The sequence below is a fragment of the Lycorma delicatula genome, chromosome 7, assembly GCF_047948215.1.
Source record: "Lycorma delicatula isolate Av1 chromosome 7, ASM4794821v1, whole genome shotgun sequence".
Classification (NCBI taxonomy): domain Eukaryota; kingdom Metazoa; phylum Arthropoda; class Insecta; order Hemiptera; family Fulgoridae; genus Lycorma; species Lycorma delicatula.
Genome location: NC_134461.1, coordinates 80,748,899 through 80,762,314, shown reverse-complemented (window position 1 = coordinate 80,762,314; position 13,416 = coordinate 80,748,899). Strand labels below are relative to the sequence as shown.

The following is a 13,416-nucleotide window of genomic DNA, read 5'->3' as shown; positions in this document are numbered from 1 at the left end:
TTTAGTAAAGTTAGGGTCTCCTGGCCTTAGTATATTGCATCAATGTACACTAGTTTCATATATATGTAGAATTAGTTAGTCATGAACTACAAATATTGAAAGGTTGTAGTTTTGCTGTATGTTTTTTGACAAGTTCACTAAATTTGCATGACATAATTTAGGCAATTATTCAATGTATTTTTAATAAGGTGTTAATAAAAAAATAACCAAGTCAATAAAGATATATATTTTAAAGATAAAGATGCATATTTTATTGTTGAACAGGGCATTTCTAACAGTTTTGTTTACAACACATTAAATTAAAAGAAATTCGACATGAACACTTTTTGTTGCGTATAAAATGTCTAGATGATATTCAAATTCGTGCCACACATTACAAATAATTTCTGGAGTTATCCCATTAATTACATCTTCGATTATTCTTTTTAGTTTATTGATGGTGACAATTTTTGTTGCATACACCCTGTCTTGACAAAACCCCAATGAAAGAAATCAAGTGGTGTAACGTCAGGGGATTGAGGGGGGCCAAGAAATTGGGCCATCACAGTCATCCAGTGATGAGGAAATTGTTCATGAAGGTAATATGTAAACCCCAGTGTGGTGATGTGCCATCTTGTTGGAAGTAAATGTTGGGTTCCAATGTTCAATTTCTGGTACTCCTGTAAAATGTTATCACATTGTGTTTGTCGGACAGCATGTCAAGAAGATTACTTTACATCTTCATTCACTTTATAAAGAATGTCCATATCAAAACTGTAATAGCATGGTTTATCTTCATTTTCCATTGCTTGTACCCACTGAATTTTATATGCATGAAATTTTAGGTGATTGTGTAGAATCTTCACAATTGTCGAATGCAGTATTCCCAGTTCTAAACTTGCACAAGTCAATTTACCCAAGCTTCTCTGAAAAGTTTCTCTTACTTGACAGCATGTCAAGAAGATTACTTTACATCTTCATTCACTTTATAAAGAATGTCCATATCAAAACTGTAATAGCATGGTTTATCTTCATTTTCCATTGCTTGTACCCACTGAATTTTATATGCATGAAATTTTAGGTGATTGTGTAGAATCTTCACAATTGTCGAATGCAGTATTCCCAGTTCTAAACTTACACAAGTCAATTTACCCAAGCTTCTCTGAAAAGTTTCTCTTACTTGATCCACAACTTTCTCGAAGATGGGAGGTCTAACAGCACCTTTTTTGTGAATTACACTTCCTGTATCCTTAAACTGTGGATATCAATGTTTAATACAGTTTTTTATTAGGAGGTTCATGGCAATATTTTAAACAAAAATGTCTACAAATATTAATTAATAAGAGATCTGCTTTCATGAAACCATAGTACACATATTGCTTTTTTCTGCACAGTAGCCATTATTCAACTGACGATTCTTCTTGTCACTATACTATGCAGGCATGTTAATGTTAACTCTGTAAATTAAATATCAAAAGTACATGATTGTACTGAATATAACTATGCCACAAAGATCTGAATTATATACACTGTAGCAAGGTTACGGACTTGAAATGGAATGATCTTAAGTAAGAACAGAAATTGAGAATTCATGATTGAATTCATACAATGAATAGGGTTGTTGAGAATAAAAGGTGGATTATATTACATATTTTTTTTTAAGACAGAGAATAAAATCTTGACAAAAAAAATACTATATAATAATATATAAAAGAGAGTATGATATGTATAAGAATAGTTTCACCACATAAATACTATAGAAATACATCCTTTTTTACATAAAAAAAGTTTTTTTTTAATTTACTCTGTAAAAAAAAACTAACCTAATTTTTACCATTACATCAAAACAGCTGCTTATTTTTATTTTAAGTAACTGTACATAAAATATAGCCACTGAGATACATAAAAGAAATTTCAGGACTAATTGCATATGCAGAAATAAATCCCTATCAGGAATAGTAAAAGAACCCCACAAATTGAAGAATTTAATTAATCAGACTGGGTGTAAGAATTCATTGTTCGTGAATTACTAGCACGTTATTATTTAGTAGGAATAAAAAAAAATCAAGAGTAATAATGATCTAAGAATCTCAATTTGTTAATTCTGTTTCATTACTTTTAAGTACTTCATGTATTAATACTGATATTTATTACGATCAATATTAGCCACAAAAAAAAAAAAAAAAACAGAATGAACACAAAATTAAAAATACATTAAAAATCATACCTTGCATTATATTAGATAATACCTGACAAATATTCTTTAAATTTTTTTTTCATTATGAAAAAGTATAATTTTCATTAATAATCAAAGAAAAATGTAACCACTTTTCTTTGATATTGCATTTTTCTTCAGTATCAAAATTTAAATATTTGGGTGAATCCATCACATGGAATCTAAACGAGAAAATACCCTGGCAAGAAAGAGCACACAGACTAGCAATGGCACAAGTGGTCACACGAAACACCTATAACAAGAAATGCATCTCCAAACATGCCAAGATAAGACACTATAATACGGTGATCAAACCGGTAGTAATGTATGGGAGTGAAACACTGGGTCAAATCAAGATAGCATCGTGAAAAATTAGCCAAAATAGAAAGAAGGATTGTAAGGACCTGTATTGGCGGGGTAAACTTGGTGGAAGGAAAGTGGAGATTACTCCCGAACCATATGAGATCGTTACACCAATTACAGAAGAAATAAGAAAGAAGAGAATAAAATTCTTTGGCCACCTCTTGCGTTTGGAGGAATCAAGGAAAAGTAAACAACTCTTGGAAAGATTGCTAAAGCTAAAAACACAACCAGTGTGGTTCACTGAGGTGCTTCAAGACATCAAAGAAGCAGGCATTGCACTACAAGATCTCAGAACAGGATCTAGAAATTATAACAACTTGCCCGGTGTTAAATTTGCAGAAAAGCCTAAAAAGAAAACGGGGACGGTTTGGCGAAAGAGGAATGGAAAGGGATTTTTCCAGGAAAATGAAAGAGTATTGGAAGATAAGAAAGACTAAACATAAATGACTAATTGATCCTTCCGGGCCGTAAAAAAAAAAAATCAAAGAAAATATTAAACTTCGTAGTGAGCCAAGTTACTTTATATGAAAGGAAAATTCAGCGATCAGTTCATAAAAAATAAATTTTCATATATTTGCTTTTGGGAATGATAAAAAATAGCTAGTAACATTATAACACAATTTATATTTCCGAATCTCTCATTTTATATTTTTGCTCCTTTTTTTCTGTTTAACCATCAGAACCACCATAAGGTATTAGTTCAGAGGATGAATGAGGATGATATGTATGAATGTAAATGAAACTTGATTTATGTTTAACTCTCTTCTTTTTTTCTGTTTAGCCTCCTGAACCACCATAAGGTATTACTTCAGAGGATGATATGTATGAATGTAAATGAAGTATAGTTTCAGGTCGACTGTTCCTGAGATGTGTGGTTAATTGAAACCCAACCACCAAAGAACACCAGTATTCATGATCTAGTATTCAAATCCATATAAAAGTAATTGTCTTTACTAGGATTTGAACCTTAGAACTCTTTGACTTCAAAATCAGCTGATTTACGATGACAAGTTAACCACAAGACCAGCCTGGTGGGCTACAACTGTGGAGGGGTTTGAGGTTACTTGTCAGATTGGCTGAGTCCGACATCAATTTGTATGACCTTTCAGATCCTTTATTTATGTTTGTCTGCTAGTATCATTTAATCAGTTCAATTTGATCAAATAAACTTAAACATTAATGTCAATTCCATTTAATATGTTAAAACAAAAGCCAGCTTGTATATATGTGATATAAAAGATGTTTATAAAAAGTAATGAAAAAAGAAATCACAGTATAATAAAGAATAGACTAAGGAAAATACAACAATAATTTTGCACAAGTGATTTGTAATATATTAATATAATGCAAAACTAAATTATGGATATGAATTAGAATAATTTAGACAATAGAGGAGATAAAAGAGTCAATAATACAAACTTACATGTGTATCCTAAAAATGTAATGTAAATGTAAAGACCTATGGATATCAGCCATAAAGTATTGCCAAATAAACGGGCAATAAACCAATCTTGACTTATGAACACTATAAAAATAAAAAAAGTAATTAATAGAAATTTTATTACAATTATGTCACTAAGTATGAAAAATACACATACACACACATTTAAATTCTATTAAATAAACCACCTCGTACATAATATTGAGATAAGATATATTTTACCTTAATTTTTCATGAAAGTACTTCCGCGGGATCTCGCATCCTCAGTCATGACTGGATTATTAAGTTTTACTGGTTATTGAAAATTAAAAATAAGGTAAGTTTAACTTATCTTATTACTGTGTTTGTTTGTATTTTATATAATATTCGATTTTATTAGCACAGTGGTCAGAATGTTACTGAATTATTTCATTATTAAAAAAAGAATACACACAAACAAAGCATCACAATGTTACATGTTACAGAATGTAAAAGGAAAGATGAAGCCTGAATCTGAATCAAATATGACCCTTTGAGCCTACTCTCCACAACAATCATTGCTGTTAAGGCAGAAAAACATAATATCAATATTTTGATCTCTTTTACTTATTTTCAGAGCACCTCTCAAAGCATTTCAATTTCATCTGGCTTTTCTTTAATTTGTTATTAATAACAAGAATCAGTGTTTAAAACATTTTGCTAAGTATCCCCAGAACGGAAATAACTATCTTTATACTTTTTTAAATGTTAAAACTTCCTGATCTTTTACAATGGAAATGAAAATTTACTAATGTACTAAGAAAAAATACAGAAATATCTATTATGAAGAATTTCTTTCATTGTAAATAAAATAGACTGGTTTCAAAGTAGACTTACATGAAAAATGTAGTAAAGATAAAGACCTAGCTATTGGCAGGGGGAAAAATATGGTGGAGAGAAGGAAAATAAAATGAACTATGGAATTTGTCCGCATAAATGCTTTTTATTTATTTGGATGTTCTGAATCAGTCCCTTAAATATGGCCAACATCTGACAGGGAAAAAATATGGGTATCGTGATATCCCATTGGACAAACGAATACACAGCCAAAAGTTTGAGCCAAATTTCAACTTTTTTTAGTCAACAGGTTTTTGAGATTTGAGATAAAGCTGATTAACTGTCTTAAAATTTTATAATTTTAAGTCAATTTGGAATTTAAGTATTTTCATCATCCTAAAACTCTTTTCTATGACCACTATACAAAAAGTAAAAATTCCAAAATGGCAAAAACTACCCCTCCCCTTTTTTAATTTTTTAAAAAATTTAATATTATCAATCCCTCATACACAGAAATTAATTGAGCCATTTTCAAAGAATGTGTGTTCAACCAGTCCAGACATATTAATTAAAATACAGATCAACACACATATGTACATTTGCCTTCAGGAAATTTCTGCTGTTTTTTTTACATTTTTTGGATTAAGGGATTGTGAAACGACATTCACAAAAAACCTGACATCCAAATTTTAGATTGATCTATATACTTTACTACACTATTATATCAGTTGTTCATTTAAGTTTAAATCTCATTATTCAGTTTTATTAATGAGAATTATTATTTTGTAAAAAGTGACAATCGTTAAAATTAATGTTCAAATACGAGGGCTATTTGGAAATTAACTTCTGGTCCACGGTATTGTGAAAAGGAGTGGGGGGGATAGTAATTCTGTCTTTGCACAGTTGAATAATCCTCCAGTTCCGTGCAGTTGTAGTAATGTTATTGGAAATATCATTTGCTTGTTTATTCCTATAAACTCTCATTTGAAATGGCTATTGTCAGAAAATCCGCCCGACTGTGAAGTACAGCCATCATCCCTTTCTTTAATGCAAAATATTTGTCAGCAGCTGAAATTCATTGAACTTGTGCAGTATATGGAGAGAATATCATGAGTAACAGTGCAAGAAGACAATGGTGTTGTATGTTTCAGGAAGGTCAAATAAACATTCACGACAATGAAAAAAGTGGTCGACCCTCAATTATCACAGATGAACTTATTGCGTCGAAATGATTTTAGTTGATTTAATGGAAAGAGACCCAACAATTAATGTTGAAACTTACTGCAAGACTTTCAAGAAATTGAGAAGGGCCTTACAAAAGTATAGCCCTTGCAAACAATGCAGCATGCTGAGTTCACGCATTGTTATTCTTCATGACAATGCTCGCCTAATACTGTAAGTATGCACTCAACGCCAGATCGACAGTTTTAAATGAGAGTTGTTTAACTATCCTCTATACAGCCCTGATTTGGCTCCCAGTGATTTTCACCTTTTCCCAAAAGTGAAGAAATGGTTAAGGACACAGCATTTTTAAAATTACGAGGAGTTGAAAAAGTTGTTATTATCTGGCTTAATTCACAGGTGGCAGAGTTTTATGACAAGGGCATTCAAAAACTTGTTTACAGATATGAAAAGTGTCTTAATTTGGACAGCAGTTATGTAGAAGAGTAGCTAAAAGATTTTAATAACGAATCAAAAGTTATTTTCTGAATAGTGCTCATATTATTATTATTATTATTATTATTATTATTATTATTATTACTACCACAAAGTTACTCAAAACTTTATAATTTACTCTAATTTTACAAAAAAAAAGTTAATTTCTGTATTAGAACTAAGCATTAATATCACAAACAACTCACTAAATAAAAAATAAATATTATGTTTTAAACATACCATGATAAAAAAATAACTGTAATACATGTAGAATTATAAGTGGTGGAAAGAACGCATTAAGATGAACATCAAATGCATAACCCCATTCAACGTCTTGTCCTCTATAATTAGGTTTCAAAAAATATTTATTGCTTACATACCTGAAAAAAATTAATTAATTACTTACTTTAAAGAGAAATATAAATAAAAAGAAATAAACTATTTGCTAAGGATGTAATAAAAACTGATATCATAATTATTGTATATATAACTATAACTTATTTTGTAAACAATACTTTTACCTTTTTAAAAATTTGAATAGTTTCAAACCTTATTCTTAATATACCTTATGGTATATAATCAACTTCATTGTATTGATGAACTTATACAAAATTGTATTTCATTTAGGTAACATACATACATTAAAAAATAATGTTAAAGCAAATGTATAAATTCAGGATTATTAACAATTATGGGGATGAAGAATTAATGTTAATCTAGCCAATCATTCAATCTTTGCAGATAGTTGCTATCTACAAGCTGTCTAAGTTTATTGTCTGAATAGTCATAATCTGTAAACAAAATTATTTTTTTTGTGTTTAATAAACACAGTAGAATCCTGATTACAGAATATAATGCAAACTGAACTATCTTGGATAACAAAGGCAATTAAATGGAAACCATAAATAACATTAAAACTGGAGTTTAGACTATGAAATAACATTTTACACATCATTAAAAATCATTTTCATCCTATTTAAAAGAAATATTCATACCTTATAAAACAGAGTTTGTTAAAAAATTATTCCACCATATTTTTTTTCTTGAAAAGTATTTGAATGCGACTAGTAAAACTTGGTAGAGGGCAGCGTTAGTATGTACTCATCGTACCTAGTACCTAGTGTGATTTTGTGACTTTTGTAGTGTAGAACAGGTTTGCACACATTATTATTTTATATATAATGTGATTATTATTTTGTATATAATGATTATAATTACATTTTATTTTATATATAATGATGGAACACATTGAACAATTTTAGTGCATCCAGTTCTACTAAAAAATTGGTGGTATCCAAAACAAAACAATTTGTGAAATTATGTAGGCTCTTGGGACTGAAGCTGTAGGGATTACATAAATTAAAGAGTGGTATAACAGTTTTAAAATGGCTGATCTTCAGCGAAAGCGCCCAACAAGCCAAGATCTAAATGATATTAACAATCTACTATATTATCAATTGGAAATTGTTGCCTGATTGCCCAAGAAATTCCAAATAGCATTGGAATTAACGATAGTTCTGTACATATGATTTTACTAGATGATTTGAGCATGGACAGGGTGGCTACAAAATTTGTGCCAAAGCTGCTTTTCTTTTGCTTGTACAGCATTTTGATATTTCCCAGAGCATGCTGGAGTGTGCTGAAATTTTAGAATCAATTGTGATTCTAACTTTCTTGATAACTGATGGTCAATCTTTGGTGTATGGCTACAACCCAGAAACTAAACTCAGTCGTCAAAGTGGAATCACCATCACTCACAAGACCAAAGAAAGAAAGATAAGCAAGAAGAAAAATGAAAGTGAGCTAACGTTTTTTGTTTTTTACTACAGAATTTATTATGAATATATACCAGAAGACCAAACAAACTTATCTGGAGGTTCTGTGTCAACTTTGTGATACAGTTCAGCATAAGAGACCAGACAGGTGGGAATCATGCAAGTGACAATTGCATTATGATGACATACCTGCCCATTTCGTCACACCTAATTCAAGATTTCCTAGCAATGCACAGACTCTTCAATTTGCCATATTATTTGACATACATGGCCACTTATCATTTCTGGTTGTTCCCCAAGCTGAAGATGCCACTGAAATTTTCAAATTTGATGACCAGGATAGCATAATGACACATGAAACAACATAGGTGGTAGCCATTCCAAACGAAGGCTATAAAATTGCTTGTTCCTAGCAATCCTAGGATGACTGGGAGTCAGAAAGGGACTGACTATTTTAAAGGAAAGTAGGATTGGAAGCCACTAAATAAACTATTTTTTTTTTTCAGCCTGTGTCATTAATATATATGTTTATATTTATTTAAATTTTGTTTATCATTTAAGTAATTTATTATTTTTCTATTTAATTTTTAATTATAAATTATATTATTCCTCATAAAAAGATTTCAAATTTATTAACTAAATTATTTAAAATATATAATTGTGGATGTGGTTTTTGGCAAGTGCAGAATTTGTATTTATTGATTGTCCAGTAGAGAATATTATGAATACTAACATTATAACATTCAAATGACTGGTGATTAAAAAAATACAAATAAAAGCTTCAACAAAAGTGGAAATTAAAAATTTATCAATATAACATAATAGCTAATATTCATTAAGCACAAAATAATAAATATAGATTGTTAACAATAATGATAAAAATTTAAAACAATCAGAAAAATGTACAAATTTAAAGTCAAAAATAAAATGATAAACCATCAAATAATTCATTAACAAGGCAATTTTAAAGAAACAAACAGTTCATTATAGAATTCAATATGTATGTGTGTGAACACTTTTTATCTCAGATTTTGATTTTGAATTAAGCATTGTTAGAGAATTACAAAAACTACACAAATGGCTGCAATCAGCCACTGGGTTCACTTCAAATTGGCCAACAAAATTAAAAGTTTGTAACAATCATTATACAAAAATGGTATAAGCTGTTAAGTTGGTTCAAAGGCAATGATTTACGGTTTACTAAATACATAAAATATATAAATATACATTTCGTAAATCAAGTATAAGACCCCGAAGTAGCAGAAAAACTAACTTTTTAATAATTTATAAAAAACAAAATATGTCATAAAACTGCCAAAAACAAGATAAACATTGTTAGAAATTAATTAGTAATTCAGAGAACAGTAATAATAAGAAGAATGTTCGTTCAGTAAAGTTTTACTAGAGTATTCACTGATAACTGGTTTAAACTGCATAACAAGCAGGGAAATTTAAAGTATTGTTGGCTATACTTATTTTACATTCTGAAGCTCTGAGCCTGAGAACATGAAACTGGGAACTTTTCATATCAGATGCAAATTTAATAAGTTATTATTACAAATAAAGATTACATTTAACCTAAGGATTGAAAAGTATCTTTCAATCAATGAGCTCTGATTTCTTATACAATTGGTTGATTCCTATATTCATAATGACAGTCAATAAGGTAAAGTGAATAAAGAGTTTAAATTGTCTTACCATCAATTTTATTGATTATTAAAATATCATTATTAATTAGAGAAACACCGTCAGACTTGAACAGAACATTCCAGTTGATGTGCTTTTTGGTTTTGAAACATTATCTTCTTTTTTAATTAATAAGATCTTAAAATTATCAATTTTTAAAATCATTATTTACATATTAATGTTTTTAAAAATTGTAGCTACTTATGTATGACACTTCTTTGAACTGATCATGGTCTCTACTATTTTAAATTATTTGATCAATTTACAATAAATCACACACAAACATACATTTTTATAATCAATACTAAAGAAGTTATTGTTATAGATAATAAACAATAACTTCAGATGATCTAATCTTATTCTAAAATGTTTTTGTTAACAGCACTTTTTGTCTATAATAGATGTTTCACTGCTGGCATCCCAATATATACAAGGCTTATTCATAAAGTAAGGGCCATTGGCTTACATTTAAATATTAGTGGGTCTGAACACAGTTTCACACGTGCAGGGCTATCTATCGGCTATTTACAAAACCACTACAGTTGTTGTTTTGATATAGTAGTCATTTGCCTGCCTGTTGATATAGTAGAATGCAGATCGCAATGTCTGCGACAATTGTTTCTCTTGCCAGTTGTAAAGTGCACGTAATGATTCTATTTTTGTGTGCAAAACGATCTTCAGCTGCTGAAATTCATCAGGAGTTGTGTCTAGAGTATGGACCTACAGTAATGAGTACAGGAAAAATTAGACAATGATGTCGAGACTTTAAAAATGGCCATACAAATGTGCATGATGAGGAGCAGAGTGGCAGGCCCAGTGTTCAGATCAACAAAATCGTTGAGCATGTGGATCAAAAACTGCGATGTGATTGATGATTAGTGCTCTGGCTGATGAATTTCCACATGTTGGATGCACCTCTATCTACACAATTGTCACAGAAAGCTTGGATATCACAAATTGTGTCTAAGGTGGGTACCAAAAATACTCACTGCAAAGAATGTGCAGTGGACGAGCATTTTTGGACCGCTATCAACAAGATGGAGATGATTTGTTTTCCCACATTGTTACGGGTGACTAGACGTGAATATCCTACCAATGCAGAATTGAAACAACAGTCAATGCAGTGGTGCCATTCAAGTTCCCAAAACTGAAAAAGTTTAAGTAATCTTCATACTCAAGTCAAAAAATGTTGGCTACAGTTTTTTGGGATGAAAAGGGTGTCATTTTGGTTGATTTCATGGAACGTGGATCAACAACTGCAGTTGATGTGTACTGTGAAATGCTCATCAAACTGAGACGTGCAATCCAAAATCGATGATGCAAGAAACTGTTGTCCAAAATGGTCCTCCTTCATGACAACACGCATCCTCACACCACTGCCTTAACCAAGATTCAAGATTTTCGTTGGGAACTTTTTGACCACCCTACATTATAGTCCCAACCTTGCACCTAGCGACTACATCCTCTTGTTGCATTTGAAAAAGTGGCTTGGTGGATAATGGTTTGAAAATGATAAGGAACTCAAGACTGCTGCTGTCAACTGGTTCAATTGACAGGTGGTGAACTTCTAAGCAGAGGGATCAAGAAACTGGTGCAGTGTTAGGAAAAGTACTTACAAATGAATGGCAATTATGTGGAAAAGTGAAGTAGATATGTAGTAAACTAAAACTGTAAGTAAAAGCCTTTTCTCACGAGTTAATATTTTTTAATGAGCCAAACGGCTCATATGAATATGTCTCAAACAAGTTATGTGATAATGGTACACTCAAATTCAGATATTTTATATTAACTGATGATGAACAATTAAGATTCAAGAATTTTTTTTTACAAAAAGTTAAGACCACATTACATATGTGGACTGTAGAAATTAATCAAACATGATTCAAATGACAAATGATGAAAATATGATAACTTTTTTCTCAAATTAAGTGATCTAGCTACCAGGAGGAAAAACGACAGAAACTGGCAGCAAGCAGCCTCTTTCATTTTCTCACCTCAGTTAAATTGTTAAAATTTTCAATAGATGACTAACTTGATCAATATTACTCTAAAAGATTCTTTGATTTATTATTCTTCTCAATGTTGTCTCTTTTGTACAATCCTAAATTGCTATATTTTAAGGAGTAAAAAAATAAAAATCACGTAAAAATAAATTCATGTTTCTGTTAAGATTATAAAAAGTTAGGAGTCAAAAATAGCAACTTGTTGAACCAGTCATAAATAAAATTGAGTTATTGAAATATTACAAATTACTGTGGGGTGGGACATGTATAAACTACATAAACAGTACAATTCAGATCTATAATGTATAAAAAAATTAATTACTACAGTTTTCACAAATTAAAATCAAGAAAAACATCTAACTTACCATAAAACAGTAGCAACACACAATCCTACTCCAATACAATCAACAAAAATTACATACAGAAGGAATTTACAAAATTCATATACACCTAGTCCAAGAACAAATGTAAATCCAACTGATGACACTGTAACAAAAGAAAATTGTCTTATTAACATTAATTAATTATGAAATTCATCAGAAATAAAATAATAAAATGAAATCCATGATTCATTAGTTATACAACATATCATTGTTTAATTGAACATAACTTTTTAAAAATTTTGATGTGGACACTAAATGACTTCCTTGTACGCCTATTACATATACACAGACACATACATACATATACACATACACATATAGTACATATACACATTTTTTTTAAATGAAAAGTACATAAAATTGTATTTCATTAATAACTTCTGATATTTTTTTTTTATTATTATTATTGAATTATTATTTATTGTAAAAATATTTTACAATCTGAGGTTAATAATAATTAATACATCAATATATTAAAAAAAATAGTACGAAAATAGTATAGGGACAAGGGAAGCAATTTTAGCGCTCAGATTAATAGTAGAAGGAAGATTAAAGAAAAACAAACCAACATACTTGGCATTTATAGACCTAGAAAAGGCATTCGTTAACGTAGACTGGAATAAAATTTTCAGCATTTTAAAAAAAATTAGGGTTGAAATACAGAGATAGAAGATAATTGCCAACATTTAAGAAACATAAGAATGAAGCCGTAATAATAAAGGGAGTCTGACAAGCATTTTCCTATCCCCCGTTACTTTTTAATCTTCAAATAGAACTAGCAGTTAATCATGTTAAAGAACAATTTAGATCCAGAGTAACACTACAAGGTGAAAAGATAAAGATGCTACAATTTGCTGATGATATAGTAATTCTAGCTGAGAGAAAAAGGATTCAGAAGGAACAATGAATGGCATGAATGAAGTCCTACGCAAGAACTACCCCATGAAAATAAACAAGAACAAAACAAAATTAATGAAATGTAGTAGAAATAACAAAGATGGATCACTGAATGTAAAAATAGGAAGAGAAAAGATTATGGAGGTAGAGGAATTTTGTTATTTGAGAAGAAGAATTACTAAAGATGGACGAAGCAGGAGCAATATAAAATGCCAAATAGATA

General features: G+C 30.1%; 1 protein-coding gene across 5 annotated transcripts in view; it reads right to left on the bottom strand.

The window, feature by feature from the left end:
* Window positions 1-13,416, bottom strand: part of Unc50 (Unc50 RNA binding protein) — a 29,744-nt gene that overhangs the window by 443 nt on the left and 15,885 nt on the right. For 4 of the 5 annotated variants that reach the window (XM_075371216.1, XM_075371217.1, XM_075371215.1 and 1 more), the window contains exons 5-7: window positions 12,279-12,399; window positions 6,690-6,829; window positions 3,981-4,082 (exon numbers count right to left, since the gene is read on the bottom strand). In XM_075371216.1, coding sequence (XP_075227331.1) covers window positions 3,981-4,082; window positions 6,690-6,829; window positions 12,279-12,399 — 363 coding nt within the window. The remainder of the gene's footprint in view (window positions 1-3,980; window positions 4,083-6,689; window positions 6,830-12,278; window positions 12,400-13,416) is intronic. The other variant, XM_075371218.1, reaches the window with a different exon arrangement.